Below are 25581 nucleotides of genomic sequence, written 5' to 3' on the forward strand. Positions count from 1 at the left end.
TTGCATGTAAATTACAATTTTTTTTTTTGTTGTACTAATTGTTGTTAATATTGCTACTTTTTACAAGATAAAGATCCATTACATAATAGGGCGTGGATCTGTATATAACTTGAGATTGTTTTCTTGGCAGGTTCTGAAGGATGGAGTTCGATTGTCGTCAAACCTTTCATGTACATTGGGTCGTCCTTCTTTAGGCAGGGTCATGTTTGTATTTCCTATTCAATGTCAACCTGTAAAGGATCTTGTAAATGAGAATGACAAGCTGCATAGCACAGCATTTAATTGCCTCTCATTATACAAGTGCAAGGAGTTATACTTAGAGCTAGTTTCTTCAGAGAGTGGATTTACAGTGAAGTGTTCTCTGTTGCCTCACAATGATTTTCCTGCCGAAGCAGCCCGTGGTCGAGTTGAAAATGGAAAGGTTTCATCCCCCAAGACACCATTGTTCTCTCAGTCAAGACTTAGTTCACCTAATACTAGTCAACGATCTTCACCAAGATGTGAAGAATCTGTATCAAATTCACCCAATCCATATGGGATGTCATTGGATTCATTTGATATAAGAGAAGTATTAGAGGATGAAAGCGCAAAGAAACTTATACAGACCTGCGCTACTTCATGGTTATTCTCGCGTACTCTACTCTTTGGAAATATTGTAACCATCCCAATACTTTCGAAGCTCTGCATTTTGCAGGTTGTAGCTGCTAATGCAGTTTCAGCAAATAGTACTAATCAGGATCTGACAGATGAAAGTAAACTTGATATGTTCTTTCGAGCTCCTGATATAATAGATCATGTGAATGATGCTTTTTTTATAGACCATGCGACAAAAGTGTATATATGCTCACCGCCGCATTCAGCATTGGCAACTCCACATAAGAAAGATTCACAATGTGTGGAGCTTGAATGCAAGGATATCAAAGCTAACATGGACCTTTTAAAATTGGGTGGTTTATCTAAAGAATATGCAATTTTGAAGGATATAATTTCCTCATCAGGGAAGTGCACTCTATCAAGGTATGCTACAAAACACCATATTGCCATTGATTACTTGCAACGTTGATCTTGTCAATTACATAGTTTGGTGAATAAAATGAGCAAAGTTATTCTTCCTTCTTTATTTTTATGACTTTTAGGATAGGTGGAACTCATACTATCATAATTGCTCTGTGGGTAATTCAACAATTCCTGAAGTTATATGAGAAGAAATACCGCCATATAGATAGTGTCAATATATAAACTATTACGACAAACACAACGAACTCAAGAACAAATCAAGAAACACGACAGGAATGTAATTACACCGCACATAAAGAACATAAAGATTTAGCGTGGTTCGACAAAGCCTACATCCATGGTGGAGATCCGGTGAAAGTTTTTACTATGCAAAAAAATAGGAGATTACAAGTTTTAGCCCCCAAACCCTAGCTCTCGCTCTCACTCTCTTTCTCTGCGATTTTCAGTGTCTCAATCATCCCACTCCAAACCCTAATAAGCGCCCTTATTTATCGGGCTACAAGGGAGTACAAAAAAAAAAAGGGTTGTTGGGTCGTTGCGACCCGACACCAATTCTGGGCCACAATGGGGTGGAGAGGGAGAAGGAGGGTGGAGGAGGGAGGAGTGGGGTAGAGAAATCCATTTGCTTACAAAAGGATTGAAGCATTTGGTATATGGAGCTAAAACTTGGGTTTGTATATGGATTAAACGGAAGACTCCTTTTCTATAACCATTTACACAAATTGGTTGCTATATGGTTTAAAAAAAGTATCCAAGGGCATTTAAGTGAATAACAAAGGTCATATTAGTGATTTCAGAACTGAAAAGTCGTGTGCCTGGCACATGATCGCTATTATGTCCATTTCCCTCGACGGCAGGGGCTGAATAGCAAACTTTTAGGAAAGTTGGGAGTTTCTTGCTAAAACGGTAGTGCAGGGGGTTACTTTTCAAAAAACAAAAATGGTAGTTCAGGGGTTATCTGTAGTTTGCTTATAGTTCAGGAGGGGTTTCTGTAACTTACCCAATTTTTATAAATCATTATTTATTTGTGGATCAGTTGTACAGTATAGCACTTCAATTTTCAGAATAGTTTCTGTAGGTTATCTGTTATTAAACATGGTTTTTGGAAAAGTAAGCTAGTTGATTTGGCCCTTTGAACATGAACATTAAAATATTGAACCAGACAGATTGATTAGATGCTTTTATGCCATTCGCCCTTGTATTCTCAGTTTAATTTTGATTTTATGTGACTAGCTGCAAGTTAATCAATTTCCTGCTCTGAATTTACAATCCAGTAATTAAATGCATTCAAACAAAAAACATTTACCTATTGTTTAGCTTATTTAGCATTATATTCTTATTTTTCTTCCAACTGTATTAGGTTCGGTTTACGGCCTACAAAGGGAGTGCTTATTCATGGTCCACCTGGCACTGGAAAGACTTCTTTGGCTCGACAATGTGCCCATGATGCTGGCATCAACCTATTCTCTGTGAATGGACCTGAAATTGTTAGTCAATATTATGGAGAAAGTGAGCAAGCATTGCATGAGGTCTTCAATTCAGCAAGCCGTGCTGCACCTGCCGTGGTTAGATTTCTTTCCTAGATGGTCCAAAATCTAAGAAAATATTCAGTTTCCCTTTTTGAATACTAATTATGCATTTTTTTTTTTTTAATATATTAATCATTTGGCTGACAAAATGATACATTAATTTGTTAAATGTAGTGATCTTATTCCAATAGAAGTTTTTGTTTTATTATATGCATGGTTGTTTGACGGAAGTCTGACAACAATGAACCTTAACCATATAGATCATAATAATTTCTAAGGTGTTGACAATAATTTCTAGACTCACCGAGGAAGATGATCCACTAGTTATGAGCTTCATTTTGCACAAAGAAACTTGAACTAAAAGGAGTTATTATTTATGTTTGTTAGCTTTGATTATAGGGTGCAATGAAAATTGAGGATCAAGATGTATTAAAAAGTGAATGCTTCTGTTTTTTAGGCTCAATTGTTTTATGATCAATTGAAAATCAGAGATGATGTTAATCATAGAATCAAGGCAGGATGGGTTAAATGGAGGAGTGCATCTAGTCTTGCTAAGATTGAAAGGAAAGTTCTATAAAATAGTTATTAAACTAGCTGTGACGACCTTTGTGGGCGGCGGTGATGTGGGCGGTTGCGAGACACTGGGCGAGCTACTGCACTGGCAGGTTACGGGTGTCATGATCCCACCCACACCGACTGGGGAAGGCGAAGGCGAAGTGCTATATGTAGGTTCAACACCCTTTTATGACATAACGCGTTTTAAAGCCGTGATAGCCATGAACCTATTAGAACTCTGCAGTTAAGCATGCTTATGCAGGAGTAGTACCAGGATAGGTGACCTCCTGGGAAGTCTGGCCCGGGGGAGCCAAAAGCGGACACTATTGTGTTGGGTAGGGTGAGGGCTGTTACACTAGCCGTTCTTTATGGGAGATGTTACACAATTAAGAAACAACATCCATATGAAGTGTGTATGGTGGGCTTCTAAGGGCTGTGTTCCCCTTTTGAACGCTTTTTTATACAAGTACTACTTACAAAAAAAATATATATGAAGTGTGTATGGCGGAAATGAGAATGTTGATAATGCTAAGGGAAGTAGCACAAATTGGAGATAAAATGAGAGAGAATCAATTAAGATGTTTAGGGACACGCTCAACGAAGACCTAAATGCGCCAGTTTGGAAGAGTGATGTGGTCTACATTGAGGATAATGCTAAGGGAAGGGGGAGACAAACATTAACATGGGTAGAGTTAGTAAGGAATGATATGAAACATGTGGTCTCACTGAGATTATGGCTTCAGATAGATCAGAATGGAAAGATAGGATTCATTTGGCAAACCCTTACTATTTGGGAAAAATTCTTTGTTGAATTGAGTTGAACCTTCTATGGATATTATTACATGTGCAGAGTCTCAAATGAATAATAGAGTAACGAATTGAAAAATATCACAGTTCCTCCTTACTTTCTCTTTATCTATTATTTTTGTTTCTTGTTTCAACTGTTGTAAGTAATATTTGATATCTTATGGCAAGAGGAGGCAAAATATGGCTAAAATCTACCAGCCTGCATGAAATGCAAGCTCATGATGCCTTTTTTTATTTTGTTTTCTTTGTTTTGGGCTATTTCATAAGGTAAACCTAATCCCACTCCACTTCTAGTCTCTCCTTTTTTTTTTTTTTTTTGTCCCCCTTTTCTTTTAAGAGAGGCAACACTGTTGTTAATGGGTGAAACGATGTTCAAGCTCTTGGTAAGACTTGAAAGTAGTGTTAGTCTATGCATGTGCTTGAGTTCCATCGGATCAATTTGGTGGGTTGCTTGAGCTGACTTTGAATAATTGGTTTGATTTTGGGTTTAGATATTTGAGTGCACTCTGTGAGTTGTCCAGTTGATTGGTCTCACCTTATAGATGAAAAGGCTTTTATAGATGAAAAGGCTTACCGTCACTCGTAGTCCGTTTTGGGTTCTAGTTACACTGATTTTGTATATTACATTGTCTTGTGTTGACATTTCTTTGCGGGGTTTGGAATGATGACAAAACAAGTTGTACGGATCATGCCAAGTTTTCTAGCTTCTAGTTTTAGTTGCTGAAGTGGAGTTGTTCATGTAATTTAGTGAGTGAATCACTCGGGTTGGGATGAGTTCTATGTTACATGAACTCGGATATATGTTCAAGCATTGGATGTATCAAATTCCAAAATAGGACACAGGGAGACTGCTAAATATTCATATTATTTATTTGTTATGTTTTAGAGTGAAATACTGTTTTATGTAACATAGTGTTAAACGTAGCCATTTCACTTGTTTTGAAGCAATAATGTAATAAAATTGAATTATTTGATATGCTCTATTAGGTTCATGTTCAACTAAATATGTTTTGCACAGTCCATACCAATGTTTGAGTGTCTGACGCGGATACTGTACATGTTTTAAAACATAAGATGAGTTCCTATAATAAATGGAGATAACCCAAAGACAATTTGTTAATTTAGCGGAGCTTTAAGTGGAAACCTTAATTTAATGAACATTCCATCTATTGACCGCATGGTTTCAAGCCAAAGCGCATCTTGGTAATTTTGATGTTAACAACCTATTAGTATGAGATTTTAATAGCATGATCCATTTCAGGATATTATACAAACTCAAGTACTAAGTATATCCATGGACTAATTACACCAGCTTACATTTGGATCAAGCTCTGGACGGTGGAACTCAAGTTGAAGATCAAGTTCAAGACCATGGGGCTAAGGGTTTGGTGAGAGCTAGAATCTGTGTAAAGTAATATGTCGCATGTTGATTCAAAGCTCAACCCTTAGGGATTAAAATATGGACCTAAGCTTGTTGTAAAGCATAAAAGGGAAGCGAAGAGATAAATAAAACAAGTAGAATGCACAGATATTACGTAGTTGAGCCCAAAGGGCTACATCACTTTTATAACACTCTCTCAAATCATACACAATACAATGGTGGAGGCTCCTTTATATAGGAGAAGAAATTATGAAAACGGAAAGAATTAGAAAATAGGAAACATAGAGGATTTTTCTCCACTGATTCCTCTAGTAACACCAAATCTTCACTAATAGGAAACAACATCAATTACTGAAAGATTTTCCTCCACTGATTCCTTCATTAAATCTTCAATACTCCCCCTCAAGTTGGAGCATGAATGTCCAACTTGCCATTGAGATGATGAGTAACAAGAAGTGTGAATAATGAAGAGAGAAGAGAGAAGACGAAGAACAATGCTACCAAACACACCGACAACCCAAACATGTCAACAAAAACTGCCGGACACACAACAAAGATGAGGATAATGCTACCGAACACACCGGCAGCCCAAACAAGTTGATGAAGTTCCAAATTCCATGCTCCGTTGTTGATAGAATCGAACAAATTCAAAGGAATTTCCTTTGGGGAGGTAGGGGAGATGAGTTCAAGTATCATATTGTTAGATGGGAGCAAGTTTGCAAGCCTATAAAGTTGGGGGGTCTTGGTATTAGACGATTGATCCCTTCTAATAAAGCTCTTTTGCGTAAGTGGTTGTGGAGATACGGGAAGGAAAGACATCGTCCTTGGCGCAAATTAGTGTCTTGCAGGTATGGGGAAAATGTTGGTGGTTGGACTACACGTCCGGTTTCTATTGCGGGAGGAGTTGGGGCGTGGAAATCCATTCGACAAGGATGGGATGCCTTTTCCTTTCATATCAGATTCAGAGTTCGGGATGGTAGCTGTGTCCGCTTTTGGGATGATCTTTGGTGTGGGAACCAGCCTTTATGTCGTACATTTCCCAGGTTATATAGTATTGCAGTTGATAAACATGCCATAGTTGCTAACTGTTATCATCTTGATAATAGTGGGATTACGTGGAATGTTCATTTTCGGCGTTTATTTTAGGATTGGGAGTTGGAAGAGGTGAGCATTTTCTTGGATCAATTGTATCGGCAAGAAGGAATTGGTAGGGGTTTTGACAGTTTGAATTGGATTCCCTCCTCTCACGGGCATTTTACAGTTAGGTCCTTGTTTTTCTGTCTGTCTAATTTTGCATCCTATGATTTTCCTTGGAAGATTATTTGGTGCTCCATGGTCCCTACTGGGTGGCATTCTTTGTATGGACTGCTATTTGGGGAAAGATTCTGACGATCGATAATCTGAGGAAAAGGGGAAATTTTCTTGTTAATTAGTGCTGTTTATGTAAGCAGAATGGGGAGTCAGTCGATCATCTCCTAATGCATTGCTTTGTAGCGCGCGATTGTTGGAATCTCATTCTTGGCCTATTTGGCATGTGTTGGGTAATGCCACGTTCTACTAGGGAGCTAATTCATACTTGGAGAAGTTGTCGTGTGAGTAGGAGCGTTTGTGCTTATTGGAGATCTGTACCACATTGTATTTGGTGGTGTATCTGGAAGGAGCGAAATAGTAGAATGTTTGAAGGGAAGGAGTCGTCTACAGCGACACTGAAACTTTTTATTATTCGCTCTCTTTTTTGTTATGTGAACAGAAGTTCGTGTTCCTCTTCTGTTGATTTAATTTCTTTTCTGGATTCTTTGGGGCCTTGAACCCCGGTTCCTTTGTCCACAGGACGCGTTCCCTTATTGAACGCCCTTTTTAATTTATTATTACTTATCAAAAAAAAAAAAAAAACTGCCGGAGACACGACAAAGACAAAGATAAAGACAATGCTACCGAACACACCAGCAGTCTAAACAAGTCGATAAAAACTGCCGGAGACACGACAAAGGCGAAGAACAATACTGCTGAATAAACCGGCAGCCACCGAGAAACCCTTAGCAACATTTCAGATGCTAAGGGAATACCTCAAAATAGGGGTTTGAACCTAGGAAGAAAAATTAGGCTCTGATACCATGTTGTAAAGCATAAAACATGGTATTAGAGCCACTTGTCTTCGTCTGATACCACTTGTCTTCGACTTTGCCGTGTCTCTGGCAGTTTTTATCAACTTGTTTGGGCTGCTGGTGTGTTCGGTAGCATTGTTCTTGCCTTTATCGTGTCTCCGACAGTTTTTGTTGACTTATTTAGGTTGTCGGTGTGTTCAATAGCATTGTTCTTTGTCTTCTCTCTATATCATTCACACTTGTTACTCGTCATCTCAAGATGACAAGTTGGACATTCATGCTCCAACTTGAGGGGGAGTATTGAAGATTTAATGGAGGAAACATGGAGGATTTTTCTCCATTGATTCCTCTAGTAACACCAAATCTTCAATAATAGGAAACAACAACAATTACTGAAAGATTTTCCTCCATTTAATCTTCAATACTCTCCCTCAAGTTGGAGCAAGAATGTCTAACTTGCCATTGAGATGACGAGTAACAACAAGTGTGAATGATGAAGAGAGAATACGAAGAACAATGCTACCGAACACACCCACAGCCCAAACAAGTCAACAAAAACTGCCGGAGACACAGCAAAGGCGAGGACAATGCTACTGAACACACCGGCAGCCCAAACTAGTTGATAAAAACTGTCGGAGACACAACAAAGACGAAGACAATGGTACCGAACACAAAGACAGCCCAAATAAGTCAATAAAAACTGCCGAAGACATGGCAAAGGCGAAGAACAATACTGCCGAACAAACCGACAGCCACCGAGAAACACTTACCAACATTTTAGATGCTAAGGGAATACCCCAAAATAGGGGTCCGAACCTAGGAAGAGAAATTAGGCTCTGATACCATGTTGTAAAGCATAAAACATATGTTGTCTTCGTCTTTGCCGTGTCTCCGGCAGTTTTTATCTACTTGTTTGGGCTGCCGGGGTGTTCGGTAGCATTGTCCTCGCCTTTGCCGTGTCTCTGGTAGTTTTTATTGACTTGTTTGGGCTGTCTGTGTGTTCTGTTGCATTGTTCTTCGTCTTCTCTCTACATCATTCACACTTGTTGTTACTCGTTATCTCAATGGCAAGTTGGACATTCACGCTCCAACTTGAGGGGGAGTATTGAAGATTTAATGGAAGGAAACATGGAGGATTTTTCTCCACTGATTCCTCTAGTAACACCAAATCTTTAATAATAGGAAACAACATCAATTACTGAAAGATTTTCCTCCATTAAATCTTCAATACTCCCCCTCAAGTTGGAGCATGAATGTCCAACTTGTCCATTGAGATGACGAGTAACAACGAGTGTGAATGATGAAGAGAGAAGAGAGAAGTTGAAGAACAATGCTACCGAACACACCAACAGCCCAAACAAGTCAACAAAAATTGCCGGAGACACGGCAAAGGTGAGAACAATGCTACCGAACACACTGACAGCCCAAACAAGTTGGTTAAAACTGTCGGAGACACGGCAAAGACGAAGACAATGCTACCGAACACACCGGTAGCCCAAACAAGTCAATAAAAACTGCCGGAGACACGGCAAAGGCGAAGAACAATACTGCCGAACAAGCTGGCAGCCACCAAGAAACCCTTAGCAACATTTCAGATGCTAAGGGAATACCCCAAAATAGGGGTTCGAACCTAGGAAGAGAAATTAGGCTCTGATACCATGTTGTAAAGCATAAAACGGAAGTGAAGAGATAAATAAAACAAGTAGAACACACAGATATTACGTGGTTGAGTCCAAAGAGCTAAATCACTTCTATAATACCCTCTTAATTCACACACAATACAATGGTGGAGGCTCCTTTATATAGGAGAAGAGATTATGAGAATGGATAGAAAATAGGGAACATGGAGGATTTTTCTCCACTGATTCCACTAGTAACACCAAATCTTCAATTATAGGAAACAACATCAATTACTGAAAGATTTTCCTCCACTGATTCCTCCATCAAGTCTTCAATAAAGCTTAAAAGATAAATTAAATGTTTTCAAGTTCCTTAAGGAGAAATGGCTCAGCCCATAAACTTAGAATGATTTTCATGAAAAAGGGCAAGGAAGTCATTTGGGGTCACTTGGTTTCACTTTCAGCGCCAAAATGCTTTAATTCAAATTTGAAAATGAAAAGGGACATTGCTTGTTTGAATAAGTCGTCCTTATCCTTGTGTCGTGGTTGTGACAGTGGATAAGCATGAAAGTACCAGGTACTGGTCACAGGACGTCTGCTAGCTCCACAACAAATGTCCCCTTGTTGAGTTGGCCAACTGCTGAGAGTTCAAAATCTCAGGTTAAGCCAGCAAGACGTCTACTTGTAGAAGAACAGACGTTTGCGTGACAATGGACACAAGAAAAGTATAGAAACTCATGACCTTCCATTTAGACATGTTTCCAAACAGTCTCAATAGTACTCTAACAGCTAGATTATATGCTGAGACTATAAATACAAGGCTCCCTCGTCCATTTGAGCATCACTGTAAATATCTATTGAAAAAGTTTTGAAAAAAGTTTTTGAGCACTTTAATTGAAATCTTTTCAAAAAGCTAAAACAGTTTTTGGGGGAAAATCTTAGAGAAATCTCAGACTTCAATTCTTCAATCACTTACTGCATCTATTACTCTATAAAACAAAAGAGCTTCATTGTATATCTTTCTATTGAGAGAATTTTGTAGTGAGCTTTACTTGTATTATCTGTCCAGAAAAAGGGACACTATTGTTGAGCTAAAAATTGTAATATCTTGAGAGAGAGAGAACAAAAGGTTGGTGTAACCTTCTTGAAGTCTTGGTTGCTGCTCACTTGGCAAGGGTTGCTCGCGGAGCAATTGTAAAGGTTCTCTTCTACCCGTGAAAGAAGAGTGTAAAGGTTTCTTCTCCACCCGTGAAGCGAGAAGTGAGATAGTGATTTGGGAATCACTCTGTTTGCACACCAAGCACCAAGCTGCCTCACTATGTTTGCACACCAAGCACTTAGTTTTCATACTCTATTTGTGCACAAACTGTTGAGCACCCAAATACATACTCTATTAGCACACCAAACACTCTATTGTTATTCTCTGTTCTGTGCTACAAGTATTAGCCCCAAATCAAAAGGTTGCTAAGCTTGCCTAAAAGACTTAATTCACCCCTGCTCCCCCCCTCCCGCCTTATCTCTCTCTCTTCATTGTTTGGGTAACACCATCAATGCAAAGATATTGACAGTCCAAGTTATTTTTATCCCTACTATTTTTAAAATAAAAATTTAGTTATTTTAAATTTATTTTTTAAGTTATAATTTTTATCATATGTGATATAATAGTACTAAATGATATCATTAAGACGTATGAACCTTAATAATGATTATGTTACATTGAAGTAAATAGTATACTATATAGATTTTAGCAATAGAAGCCTAGTACAGTGTCCCATTGAGTTGTCAATCCACATCTGAACTATCTCTGGTTGCGGTGAAAGAGAACCCCTATCATTTTTCTAAATGGTCAGAAGTTCAGGTTGAACCATAGAAATGCTGCCACTTGAAAGAGCATTTAATGGGTTAGTTTAAATATTGTCAATGCTAAATAGAAAATGCATAGAAGTTGAGGACTAAAAAGTCTGTTTCTAGCTTCAGTTACAAAAGAAATGCGACGGAACAATCAACAGGTGAGCCCTTACCCGATCAGAATGTCATTCCAAAAGACCCTAATCTATTGGTTATGTGAAATGAAAGTTTACAAATCGAAGATGGATACTGGTCGATAACATTTTTTTGTGTTCAACGCCACAGATTCCCCGTCAGAGTGGAATTAATTTTTAGCAACTTCATAGAATTCTAATTCGATAGGTTTGTTTGGGTTTGATTTTTGGATTTACTAGTTACTAGTATTCGATTCAGAATGGCAATTGACTTTCTTCTTGGATCTGTAGAGGGTAATCTGTATTTAGTGCTTTTTCAAGTGGTAGTTCTGAAGCTGTAGTGAATTTTCATTTATCTGCTGCTTTTTCCCAGCCATGTACAATAAATTTTTTCTAGACTAATTTAAAATATGTTAAGCTTGTGTCTTCATCTGGTGGCCTTCATTAAGGTCGTCATCATTATAGACTCATGAGTCTGTTCATGCTTTATAAACCTTCCATCTCAACTGTCCTTTTGTGTCAAAATGTTAATGATGGGTTTAGGTCTACAGGTGTTCATTGATGAGTTGGATGCTATTGCGCCTGCACGGAAGGATGGAAGTGAAGAGTTGTCCCAGAGAATGGTTGCAACGCTGTTAAATTTAATGGATGGTATTAGTGGAACTGATGGGCTATTTGTCCTTGCTGCTACCAACAGGCCTGACAGTATTGAGCCTGCACTCAGACGGCCTGGAAGACTTGACAGGGAAATTGAAATAGGTAATTTTTAATTGTCCAAAACCATAATGAATGTCTTATTCTTTAAGATGTTGTGATGTTCCAAAGTACTCATCCTTTAGATTTGATTAGACGTCATAAAATAGAGATTTAGTTTTATTGGTGTTTGTTTAATTTCCTAACATCTGCTTAACTTTTATTAGCAACCAACATATTGTTATCCCCTACCACATACAATGGCACGTTTTTCCTCATTGGGTTGTTTCAAGAGGCCAACATATATCACTCCTCAACTTTTAAACTGTTGCCCCCTCTCCTAACTAAAATATGTGTGTGTGTGTGTGAGAGAGAGAGAGAGAGAGAACTATTGGGCTCAGAGAATAATTTTAAATTTACGAGCCATGTGACATAGTTTAACTATTCAATATGACAATCTATTGAACATTATTTTGGGTACGCTCCCTATTATATATCAGCATTCATAAAGTTTCAATACCTGCCAGCATTTGTGCTATGTTCTCTTTTATATTAATCTATTTCTTAGCCTTCAATTTTGACCTAGATATGATAGTTACAATGCTGGATCTTAGTCATATATGGAATCTAGCATAGAAGTGGATATTAAAAAAATCATTTATTTCTTTAATTATAATGCTAACACTCTTTCCTTTTGTTAACACTTGAATTTAATGAAAGGGGGATAAAAGATATAAATGGCAGAGGTCTCTATGAAATAAATGGAAGGAAACAAATGAAACTGAGCAAACCACATTAACAGCATAAATGATAAAATATGAGTTTTTGCAATTCCTTTTGAGTACAATAAGTAAATATAAGTATGTTAGAATTTCAGAAATTATCATTCTAATTCAATTCCTCCAAGTTGTGCAATTAAGGTCGACATGCAAAAAGCATTTGACTGTGTGAGCTGGGATTACATCCTAGACCTTTCAGACCTGTTCGACGTTCGTAGTTTATTCTGCCAGTGGATTAAATCCTGCATAACAACACCTAAATATTCCCCAAATGTGAATGGTGCTCTTGAAGGTTTTTTTTCAAAGTGCTAAAGGTCCAAGGCAAGGAGATCCCATCTCTCCTTACCTTTTTCGTATTGCTATGGAACCCCTTTCCCTCATTATTTCTCATTTTGTCTCCCAAAATCCATCTAAATACTACTGGAGATGTGATAAAACTAAGCTGACTCACCTTTGCTTTGCTGATGATATTATCATGCTCTGCCATGGTGATGTTAGTTCAGCTACTATCCTTTTCAATGCCCTAGAACTCTTCTCTAGCATATTTGGAATGTCTCCTAACCCTTCTAAAAAGTGATCTGGTTTTTTGCTAATGTTTCTGACTCAGTTAAGTCTTGCCATATCTACTTGCTTTGGCTTCCATCACAGTTCTCTTCCCTTTAGATACTTGGGTGTTCCCCATATTACAACTAAGCTTAAAGTACTTGACAGTTCTTCCCTTGCTGAGAAAATTACTTCTAAAATCATATTCTGGGGGAACAAATCTTTATCCTATGGTGGTAGACTCCAGCTCATCAAAAGTCTGCTCTTTTTTTTTTTTACTAGTATCTATAAAGATGAGTTTGTAGTATATCTAAAAATAAGGGGTAATGCATTCACCTCAACACAATGCTCGACTATATCCACCTTGCTTGGGTTGTGTTATTGTGAACCGTGGCCAAATTATCTCACCTAAGCAACTAAGAGAGCAAACAATTTCTTTGACTACTCTGTTTCACCCTTTATCAAAATTAGGGCGCAAGGGAAAAAGAGAGAACGAAATATATATATATATATATATATATATATATATTGATAAGCAAGCCTTCAGTAATTAGAACCATATTTGAACTTAAAATTAGATAAATCTTTGTTTGTATTGTTGACCAGGAAATGAATACCTTTCTGCATTGTCTGAGGTCTTTACTTCTCACCTGATAGGGAATGACTTTATTTCCTTGATAATTTATATGCAGGTGTACCGTCCCCCAAGCAACGTTGTGATATACTGCTTGCCCTTCTTAGTGAAATGGAACATTCGCTTTTGGACATGCAAGTTCAACATCTTGCTATGGCTACACATGGTTTTGTGGGTGCTGATCTAGCTTCCCTCTGCAATGAAGCAGCCTTGGTTTGTCTTAGGCGTTACGCTGACCTAAAGACATGTTCTGATATTTCAGACCTCAACGGAATATCTATTGCAGATGGTGGTTACCCTACTAGTATGACAAAAGGCTCTGATTTTCCTAAATATGCAAGGGATCTATTTTCAAGAGAGAATTCAGAATCTTCATCTTCATCTATTTCAGATTTGCTTATTTCGTCGGAGGCTCATAAAGGAGTTAATACGACTCGAGTAAATAAGATGTTTAGAGTGGAAGAACAGTTTTTGAAAGTAACTTTCGGAGACTTTGAAAAGGCTAGAATGAAAATAAGGCCGAGTGCCATGCGAGAGGTATATTTACACATCCATATTCTGGCTAATTTTGTATACCGCGCGATGTAGTCATCTAGTGTCCAGTAATGCCAAGATGACTCTTATCATTTGCTATAGAAAAAAAATATTGTAGTTGGTCTTTTGTCATAATCCTTTACTTGTTCCCTATTTTTACTAGGTAATACTTGAGGTTCCGAAGGTTAATTGGGAAGATGTTGGTGGTCAAAAGGAGGTAAAGACACAGTTAATGGAAGCTGTAGAATGGCCTCAAAAGCACCAGGATGCTTTCAAGCGTATTGGAACCCGTCCCCCAACAGGGGTTTTGATGTTTGGTCCACCAGGGTGCAGCAAAACCCTTTTGGCTCGTGCAATAGCTTCTGAAGCAGGGCTGAATTTCCTTGCAGTGAAGGGTCCAGAACTTTTCAGCAAATGGGTTGGTGAATCCGAAAAGGCCGTGAGGTCTCTCTTTGCTAAGGCAAGGGCAAATGCCCCATCAATTATATTTTTTGATGAGATTGACGCTCTTGCCATCATACGTGGGAAAGAAAGTGATGGGATTTCGGTTGCTGATCGGGTTATGAGTCAACTTCTTGTTGAATTGGACGGTAATTAATTAATTTTATATATCACATATTTAAGTAGATTATTTTTTCTTCCCCTTTGCTGCTTCTGGAGGGCTTCCATTTAACAGTATGAACAAATCCTTTAGCATCTCCTGAGATAGAAGTATATCAAATTTACATTTCCTTGCAGTTTTTATTGTAAAACACGAATTTTTAACTAGGTTTCTAAATTGTATTTGTTTAGATTTCTCATCAGCAGCTTGGGAAACAAATTTTTAATAATATCCTAGATTTCGAGATGTGAGGAGATCTTTTAAGGAGATCCATAAATCTGTTAGCTTAAGAACTTCGACATACTTACCGATATAAAAATGAAACAGAAAAATAAGTAACTTAAATATCTAATGTATTATGAAATTGAACTGATACATTTTTTTATTATAATCTACAATATAAACAAATACTTTGTTGTTTTAGGTTTGCAGCAAAGAGTTAATGTTACGGTGATTGCTGCTACAAATCGGCCAGATAAGATTGACCCTGCTCTTCTAAGACCAGGTGCCGCCAGTCTCCAACATCTTCCTATTTCTTTCTTTACCTAAATCAATAAGTCTCCTGCTAATTGATTAATTTTTGATAGGACGCTTTGACCGGCTGTTATATGTGGGACCTCCTAGTGAAACAGACCGAGAAGATATATTTCTTGTCCATTTGCGCAGAATGCCATGCCATTCTGATGTCTGCATTAAGGAGCTAGCTCTTCTAACTGAAGGCTACACTGGGGCTGATATATTGCTGATTTGTCGTGAAGCAGCTGTTGCAGCTATTGAAGTTAGTTGAGTTCCATTTATATGATCAATAAAAATTCTCTCTGAAAATTTGCCTTTAGTAATACATACATAAATATATATATATATATATATATATATATATTCGTTGAATGTTATCAGGAGAACCTTGATGCCTCAGAAATAACAATGGAACATCTAAAAAGTGCAATTAAACAAGTACACCCATCAGAAATTCAGTCTTATCAAGAGTTGTCCACAAAATTCCAAAGGCTTGTACGCTCTAGTGCAACAAGGGATGAAGTTGGCTATCAACCATACTCAAGCAAATCAAATTGGATTCATTTCAGGTACTCATTTCCTCCTTTCCATTTTGTTTAAAAGGTGCAGTTATATCTTCTTTTTTCCTGAATGTGTATATTTTATTGAAAGAAATAGCAATAAAGTACATAGAGAAAGATCCCTAAAAAATAGGACCACCAACAACAATGAAGAAAAGGAGGAACCAGGGCATACCCCAAAACCAAAGAAAGATATAACAAGTCACCAATTACACAGGAGCATAAACAAGATACAAGAAAATCAAAACAGCATCTCAATTTCAGAAATAGACAATCCTATAGCTGTCAAGCCTTTGAAACAAACTTCAATAGCCAGAAGATGAGGATGATGAGTAGTTCCACCATGAACTCTATGATTTCTTTCATTCCAAATGCTCCATAATATGGACAGAAAAAAACCAATTAATAACATCAGAAAAGTGCAGCAAATTGAGAAAACCATCGCATTTCCAAAACTGATTGACCCATCTCCATACACTTCTAGCATAAGAACAACCCCAAAAGACTTGATCTCTTGAATCAACATCTGAAACAATTATGACAAATGGCTGGACCAACAAATCCCCTCTTCATGAGATTAAAGTATGAAGGAAAAGCATTATGAAATATTAAAGCTGATTGGACTGCAATTCTAGGCCTACAATTATTCCAAACAAGACTAGACCAGAGGACTGGTTAACTATGATCCCTACACACTTCCCACACATCCTTGAATGTGGACATCCCATGCTTCCATTTAATTTTATCATCAGATTCTACATCAGCATGTTGACTCAAGTGCTGGCCAATCTCAAGAGGCCAACTATGAGGAGTCCTCCATGCATCAGGAGGAAAAAGAACAGAACTGCTATCTGTGTAACTGAAACCATCACAGAAAAGTCTTCTCAATCCAAACACATGTTACAGAGAGAAACCATTGAACCATGGATCATAATACAAGCTAAACTGAAGTCCATTCCCAATGGAAAAAGATAGATGCTGCAAAATGAATTCTCTGTTATTTAGAATAGACTTCCAGATAGTAGAGTCATGTACTTTTGCATTCATGGTCCAAAAATGTGAATTCTTAACATACTTATCTCTAAACCATTTCACCCACAATTCCTCCTTTGACACTAGAAAATGCCAGGATAAGACACAAGAAGAGGAAAGATCAATAATACAAAAAATTCTCAGCCCCAGCCCACCCTCTTTCTTAGGTAATGTCACTTTCTCCCAGGCCATAAGAGGGGATCTTTTTTAATCAGGACTGCCTCCCCCCCGCAAAAAAATTCTCACCCTCCTTTCAACCTCATCCTGAACCCCCACAGGGACAGAAAAAAATTGCTTCCCAAAAGTAAGTAAGAAGAAATAATAGTCTTTACCAGTTCTAACCTCTGCCATAGAGAGATTAATAGAGCTCCATGAATTAAGCTTAGAGTTCACCTTGTCAAGGAAACCTAAACAATGGATTCTCCTCAATCTGCCAGCCACAAGAGGAAGACCAAGATAGTGTACGGGAAGGGAGCCTTCCTTGAATTTCAAAACTCTTAGGATGCTTCTCTTTCTTCTAACTGAGCTTGAGAAGAAGACCAAACTCTTATCAGCATTCACCTTCAGCCATGAGATATAACCAAATTCTTCAAACAATGCAGTCAGATTTCTAGCATTCTTCATTGAGGCTTGAAGGATAAGGAACAGATCATCTGCAAAGAAACAGTGAGAAATAGTAGAGCCCATCTTCGCCCATCTTCTTAACAGTGTCAAAAAGATCCAGCAGCCCTGAGGAGACAGATCCAGTAATCATTTGGGTAAAATAATCTGTGACTAATCAGAAAAGTAAGGGAGAGAGAGAATAACCCTGTCTAAGACCTCTTCCAGCTGAGAAGAAATCTACAGGCACCACATTCACAAGCAGAGTAATGGACTGAAGACACACACTCCATCACCGAGTCACTCCAAATATCCCAAAACCATACACGAGAAGAAGATGATGAAGAAATGTCCATGAGATAGAGTCACAAGTGTTAGAACATTCATGTATATATATATATATATATATATATATTGGGCCATGTTGTAATTATGTATAGTTGGTAGGGCCAGTATGTAATTAGCTCATGCCTGTACTTGTATATAGGCTGCTTTTGTTCTAGGGTTCAATATATGAAAGACAGCCTCCATCTCTCTCTCTTTCAATCTTCACGTGGTATCAGAGCATCGATCCGGCCATCGTCGCTGCTGCCGAAGTGCTAGGGTGTGTACTAGCTTGTGGGCGTGATTTGTTTGAAGAGGTGCAGAGGACCTTCGCCTTTTTTTTCCTGTTCTGTGTGCTGTCTTCAAATTTCCGATCGTGATATTTCAGATCGGTGTGCGTTGGCGAGCTTGGTTTGCAGTTGAAAATTGTTGTGATCTCGCGATTGCTGCCTTCATCATTTCTTAGCTGTGTTCTTCATCAACGACCATCTCTGGGCTGTTGGTGAGAAGTTTGTAGAGGTCGCCGTTGGTAACTGGATTTAGTCTTGCCGTGTTCTGCTGTTGCTGCTGCTTTTCGGTTGCAGTCGCTGTGATCTGTGTTGTCCGTCGCTGTCGCCAAGAGATAGAGTTGCAGAGGTTGCCGTGTCCTTGCCGTTGTTGAGCCGCAGTTTGGAACTGCAATTGTGAAGAAGATGAAGGGTGTTTGGCTACATGAGTTAGGTAGCCCAAACCTGGTTTACTAAAACCGGTTTTGCAGAGATCCGGTTTTGACTCAACCCGGTTCTGCAGACCCGTATCATTGGACCGACCCATATATATGGATCCGACCATATATCTGAATCTGGCCCATTTTGTTGAATCCGACCCAGATTTTCTTGTGGATCCGGCGAACCAATTTCTGGGCAGCATTTCTCTGCCTTCTCTATCTGGCCTGTTCATTTTGTTGTTTGTTCTTCTTGGTCATTAAGTTTTTTTTTTTTTTTTTTGTGAAGTATGGCCTCTTTGGTTAAACCTTCATCCATGTCAGAGTCTTCAACCACTACTGCCTCTGAACTTGCGGGAATTAAATCTTCTACTGCACATTTTGATCATGTTGGACTGCAAATTACAACTCTGAAATTAAGTGCTTCTAATTATTTACCATGGGCTCGAGCTGTTAAAATCTCTTTAGGAGCCCGACGAAAATTAAAATTTGTTACACATGATCCTCCATCTACAACTGCAACAGGGTATGATGATTGGGAAACAGATAACTACATGGTTATGTCATGGTTGTGGAATAGCATGGAGCCTTCCATTGCAAAAAAACTTTATGTTTTTGAACACCGCAAAGGAAATTTGGGATGCAGTAAAAGAAACTTACTCTATGGACACAAATGTTTCTCGCATCTATTCTTTGTATGAAAAGATGTTTCATTCTCGTCAGTCTGGTCAAAACATTGGTGAGTATTACAGTGGTTTCAAAAGCCTGTTGGATGAGTTGAATCAATACCACCCCTTGACCACTGATCTTGAAGTTCTCAAGCGACAACGTGAGGAATTTTATGTTTCTATTTTCCTTGCGGGACTAGACACTAATATTCAGAGTATTCGGGAACAAATCCTTGCTAGTGATGGAGGGCTTCCATCTTTGGGTAACAATTATGCTCGATTACTTCGGGTTTCGAAACCATCACGTGGAACATCAACTGGGAAAGAAAATTCAGCTATGATGATTCCTTCTGTCACACTACAGGTTTCTAGAAATCGTGGTAATCCCAGTAGCGACCGAGGGTATGGAGGCAATGTGGATGGTTCCCGTGGCAATGGTGGTCGTGATTGAGGTCGTGGTTGCCATGGTCGTGGACGTACTGATAGTCGTCACTGTGGGGGTACTAATTATTCTATTGAGCATTGTTGGGATCTTAATGGAAAACCAGCATGGGTGAATCAAGTGATCACTTCCTCTGAAATTGTTTATTCTCATCCCTCTCTCGGCCAGGCCATCCCACCTTGCTCAGCTTTTGTATTGCTATCGAATTCATCTATTAGTGACAGCGGACAGCGTCACACTATCTCGAGCCGAGTTTAGTGCCTTGGTCAACCAAGCAAATCATAAATCTGATTATGTTGTTACCTTTGCCAAGTCAGGTAATATTACATGTTTTTCAGATGTACAAACTTCATCCTCCCCTTGGGTTCTTGACTTTGGGGCATTTACGCATCTAACGGGTAATGAATCTCTATTTTCTAATTTCCACATGTCTAGCTCCACATCTTTTGTTACCATGGCAGATGGTAGAACTCATCACATTATTGGTCAGGGCACAATTAAACTCACTACTTCCATTTCATTATCTTCTGTGCAATTGGTTCCATAATTTCCTTTTAATTTATTATCTGTGAGTAAACTGACTCAAGCACTCAATTGTTCTATGACTTTTTATCCTTCCTTTTGTGTCTTTTAGGACCTCAAAACGAAGAAGACAATTGGTGGCGGAATTAAAAGGAATGGCCTCTATTACTTGGATTGCCAGTTGTCTACTAGTGGTGTGGCTCTCCATTCACAGGTTTTTGTACGCAAGTGGCATTATCGGTTAGGTCATCCCTCTTTGAGGTACTTGAAGTCTGCTTTACCTTTTCTTGAGTCGTTGTCTACTTTAGATTGTGAGTCATGTTAATTGGGCAAGCACCATAGAGTGTTTTTTTCTCCTCGTATTGATAATCGCCGGTCTTCTTTATTTGAATTGGTGCATACAGACATTTAGGGTCCTGCTCGTCATGTCAATAATTAAGGTTGTTCATATTTTGTTACCTTTGTTGATGACTATTCAAGGGTGACTTGGATGTTTTTAATGAAAGACCGGTCTGAACTTTTTTCTATAGTTTCAAAGAAATTGAGGTCCAGTTTGGCTGTGTTATACAAACTTTACAATATGATAATGCTATGGAATATGTCAAAGGTGTTATTTGTACTTTTTGTGACTCTCGTGGTATTTTGCACCAAACTTCTTGTCCTTATACTCCTCAACAAAATGGTGTAGCAGAACGGAAAAATCGGCATTTAATTGAAATAGCTCGGACTTTAATGATCCATATGCATCTTCCAAATGCATTTTGGTGAGATGTTGTTTTAACTGCTTGCTACTTAATTAATCGTATGCCATCTTCCGTTCTTAACTGGAAATACCCCTATTTTATTGTTTTTCCTACACGTCCCTTATTTGCATCGACGACTCGTGTTTCTGGTTGTGCATGCTTTACTCATTCATTACATCTTGGCATTGATAAATTGACTCCTCGTGCTGTTAAATGTGTCTTTATTGGTTACTCTCGAACTCAAAAGGGTTATAAATGTTGGTATCCTAGCAGTCGTAGTGCTTTTGTGTGTATGGATGTCACCTTTTTTTAGGATACTTCTTACTTCTCTTCACGTGGTTCGTCTTTAAATACTGATTTATTGCTTCCGTTTCCTGTTGTGTCTACTTCAACCGAGTCTGTCACACCACCAACACTTCAAGTGTATAGTTGACGACCACAGGAAACATCCCCCCAATTGTCTACTTCTATTGAGGCTCCTCCTGCTGCTGATCTTCCTTTTGCCTTGTGCAAAGGTACTCGTTCTTGTGTCACTGCACATCTTATTTCTAACTTTGTCTTATATAATAATGTATCGCCCTCTTTGTCCTTTTTTTTTTTTATCCACATTGTTTGCCACTGTTGTTCCCAAGATTGTGCAGGATGCTCTTTTTAATCCTGCTTGGCGCAAAGCCATAGTAGATGGATGCTCTTCATTATAATGGGACATGGGATCTCTTGCTCCCTTACCTCCTGGTTCCAAACCGGTTGGTTGTAAATGGGTCTACATTGCCAAATATCTTCATGATGGGTCTATTGAGCGTTTGAAGGTTCGTCTTGTTGCAAAGGGATACATCCAGACCTATGGTATTGATTATGATGAAACCTTTTCCTCTGTTGCGAAGATTTCTTCTATCCGAGTCCTTGTTTCCATTACCGCCTGTGAAATAGTTACAGTGCAATGAGAGAGAGAGCAGATGGATGAGTGACTGCCCTCAGTTTATCTTATAATTTCAACCCTAAACATAAAAGGGTATATATACAAACACAAGAAAGGCTTATTTGCATAATGGCCACAAACTCTATATATTATTACAATCTGACCCCAACATAAATATATATCTACATATAAATGTTCTAACACTGCCAATTGTAACTAGACGTTGTTCCAATTAGTTGTGAAAAATGCCTTCTTGCACGGTGATTTACTTGAAGAGGTTTATATGGAGCAACCAGTGTTATTAAAGGCCCAAAGCGCTAGAGGTCCTTTGGAGCCTAGGCGCGAGGCGCGCGTATGAGTGAAGTGAGGCGTACAATTGAAAATTTAAACTACCATAATAACATTCATATCTCATAAGTCATATCAATATTCTAAAAATTAATATCAAATATAAAAAAGTAAGTACTATACAAGCATCCAACAACCATAAAACAGAGCATAAATTTGTTTTCTGGAAAGGCAAAGCAAAATGTGTTTTTCTAAATGGCAAAACAAAGCACAAAAAGAAATAAATATGTTAACAAAAAAAATATTGTTAACAAGAAAAAAAAAAGAAGAAAAAAAAAACAAAGACACAGAGAGAAGAGAACTAGTCGAAGAGATAGATGTAAATAAAGATAAGAAGAGAGGGGAGATCTAAAGGAGAAGAGAAATAAAAGAAAGAAAGAACTGACGTGGCTTCGTCGTTCATCTCTGCAACTAGGGCTTCACCTCGTCTTCGTCTTCATCTCACAATCTCATTCTATCGCTGTTCGGTTAACACTTTAACTCTTGGGTTTTTTTAATTTTTTATTCTTTTGTACAAAAGTTTCTTCTATCGTATGCTTAGGCTTTCTTTTTAGTTTATTAAGTTGTCAAAAGTACCCTTTCTGAATGGCAAAACAAAGCACAAAAAGAAATAAATATGTTAACAAAAAAAATATTGCTAACAAGAAAAAAAAAGAAGAAAAAACAGAGCCAAAAAAAATAAAGACAGAGAGAAGAGAACTAGTCAAAGAGAGAGATGTAAATAAAGATAAGAAGAGAGGGGAGATCTAAAGGAGAAGAGAAATAAAAGAAAGAAAGAACTCATGTGGCTTCGTCGTTCATCTCTGCAACTAGGGCTTCGCCTCGTCTTCGTCTTCGTCTTCATCTCACAATCTCATTCTATCGCTGTTCGGTTAACACTTTGACTCTTGGGCTTTCTTTCTTTTTTATTCTTTTGTACAAAAGTTCCTTCTATCGTATGCTCTTGGGCTTTCTTATTTTTTTATTCTTTTGTACAAAAGTTCCTTCTATCGTATGCTTGGGCTTTCTTTTTAGTTTATTAAGTTGCCAAAAGTACTCTTTCTGAATGGCAAAACAAAGCACAAAAAGAAATAAATATGTTAACAAAAAAAATATTGTTAACAAGAAAAAAAAAAAAACGAAGAAAAAACAGAGCCAAAAAAAATAAAGACACAGAGAGAAGAGAACTAGTCGAAGAGAGAGATGTCAATAAAGATAAGAAGAGGGGAGATCTAAAGGAGAAGAGAAATAAAAGAAAGAAAGAACTGACGTGGCTTCGTCGTTCATCTCTGCAACTAGGGCTTCGCCTCGTCTTCGTCTTTGTCTTCATCTCACAATCTCATTCTATCGCTGTTCGGTTAACACTTTGACTCTTGGGCTTTCTTATTTTTTTATTCTTTTGTACAAAAGTTCCTTCTATCGTATGCTTGGGCTTTCTTTTTTGTTTATTAAGTTGCCAAAAGTACCCTTTTTGGCTTAAGAAATAGAACAATAGTATTTTTTAAAACAAATATCAGTGAGGCGCTCCTCACAAACAGTACGAGGCGCAATAGAGGCGCGCGCCTAGTAAACATCTGTGTGCCTGGGATGACAACTGGCACTAAACCTGAGCCTTGGGCCTCACAAATAGTACGAGGCGCAATAGAGGCGCGCGCCTAGTAAACATCTGTGAGCCTGGGATGACAACAGGCACGAAACCTGTGCCTCGAGCCTAGGCGTGCCTTTAACAACACTGGGAGCAACCACTTGGCTTTGTTGCTCAGGGGGGAGTCTCGTCATGTTGTATGTCGCCTTAAGAAGGCTCTGTATGGATTGAAACAATTTCCAAGGGCTTGGTTTGGAAAATTCTCTGAGGCAGCACTTGCCTTTAGTCTTTAGTCTTAAAAGATGTTAGATAGATCATTCGGTATTTCACCAACACACTAGAACTGGTTTTATATTTCTTGTGGTGTATGTAGACGATATTGTTATCACAGGTAATGATTATGATGGCATTGCTAAGTTGAAGTTGTTTATGCAAAATCGGTTCCGCACTAAAGACTTAGGTAAAACAAATATTTTTTGGGTATTGAGGTTGCTTGATCCAAAGAAGGTATAAGCTTATCTCAAAGGAAATATGTGCCGGACTATTAGAAGAAACAGGTATATTAGGTGGTCTTCTTGCTGATGCTCCTATGGATCAAAATATAAAACTCTTGTTTGTTGAGGGTGATTTATTTGACGACGATGACAGATATCGACGTCTAGGTGGGAAATTAATTTATCTCACCATCATGTGACTTGACATTTCATATGCAGTTAGTGTTGTAAGTTAATTCATGGGACCTCCTAGAATACCGCATTGGAATGCTTTTCTTCGAATTATTCAATATCTCAAGCAGGCTTCAGGTTTTACGTTGCTATATAAATCGAATGGTCATCTCAGTGTGGAAGGTTTTACAGATGCTGACTGGGCTGGATCTCCCTTAGATAGGAGGTCTATTATAGGCTGATGCACATTTGTAGGAGGAAATCTTGTTACATGGAAGAGTAAGAAACAAATGGTAGTAGCTCGATCTAGTGCTGAAGCCGAGTACAGGGCAATGGCTCATACCACTAGTGAGTTGACATAGATACAACACTTTCTGGAGGAACTTGGGTTGACTGTTAAAGCTCCTATTCCATTCTTCTGTGATAACCAAGCGGCCATTCACACTGCATCCTAATGCAATCAACTTATGGAAGAGAGAATTAAATCACTAAGAAGGGAAAACAGAGAGCAGGATTAAGCTAGCGAAGAACTTAAACACCCACAACTCAATCCTAAAGAAAGGGAGAGATAAAAAGCTATTGTAGCAAGCTGATATTATTGATAATACGTTAAAAAAAAAGACCCTCATTACAACTTGGAACAACCCTTTTATGAGCCACAAGGGATGCCTTAGCAAAGATATAATCCTCGCCTTTCAAATAAATGTAATCTAAGGGCTAGTATTCTCTCCAGCTGAATAAAGAGCTAAAAATTACAAAACAGACCTTAAACAGTCACATGACTCACTTAAAAGGCACATGACTTATAAAATAAAATCAAATGACAATAATATCCTAAGCATGAAATAAAACAGATTAAAGACTTATAAATGACTCAAGACTAAAAACAATCACATAATCAGACTCATCATCAGCTAGCCTATTTATGGAAACTCAGTCTATTTATGGAAACTAGGTCGCGTCTTCTTAGAGTGTTCAACAATTTGAAAATAGTCTTCTTCCACTTGCTCTACATCACATCCAATCTCGTGTTCCATGAGAGGACTAAACATATTGACGTTGATTGTCACTTCGTTCGAGAAAAAATGTTAAGTGGGAGCATCTCTACTCTCTTTGTGAAGTCTGAAGATCAACTAGCTGATATGTTTACCAAAGTGTGGGTCATAATCGGTTGAGGACTATTTGTTCCAAGCTGG

At 38.2% G+C, this 25581-nt stretch overlaps 1 protein-coding gene across 5 annotated transcripts in view; it reads left to right on the forward strand.

Annotated features, from left to right (window-relative positions):
* LOC132280203 (calmodulin-interacting protein 111-like) overlaps positions 1 to 25581 on the forward strand; it is a 41797-nt gene that overhangs the window by 10423 nt on the left and 5793 nt on the right. For 2 of the 5 annotated variants that reach the window (XR_009471546.1, XM_059782399.1), the window contains exons 4-12: positions 131 to 1017; positions 2378 to 2582; positions 11547 to 11754; positions 13703 to 14181; positions 14342 to 14768; positions 15204 to 15284; positions 15367 to 15557; positions 15677 to 15864; positions 20259 to 20407. Coding sequence is in view for 4 of the 5 variants with exons in the window: in XM_059782399.1 (XP_059638382.1) it covers positions 131 to 1017; positions 2378 to 2582; positions 11547 to 11754; positions 13703 to 14181; positions 14342 to 14768; positions 15204 to 15284; positions 15367 to 15557; positions 15677 to 15864; positions 20259 to 20391 (2799 nt within the window). In the remaining variant the exon portion in view is untranslated. The remainder of the gene's footprint in view (positions 1 to 130; positions 1018 to 2377; positions 2583 to 11546; positions 11755 to 13702; positions 14182 to 14341; positions 14769 to 15203; positions 15285 to 15366; positions 15558 to 15676; positions 15865 to 20258; positions 20408 to 25581) is intronic. The other 3 variants (XM_059782434.1, XM_059782439.1, XM_059782443.1) reach the window with 2 other exon arrangements.

Source organism: Cornus florida, unplaced genomic scaffold (assembly GCF_030987335.1).
Source record: "Cornus florida cultivar Cherokee Brave unplaced genomic scaffold, ASM3098733v1 CherokeeBrave_3.0.0_Hap2_Chr01, whole genome shotgun sequence".
Classification (NCBI taxonomy): domain Eukaryota; kingdom Viridiplantae; phylum Streptophyta; class Magnoliopsida; order Cornales; family Cornaceae; genus Cornus; species Cornus florida.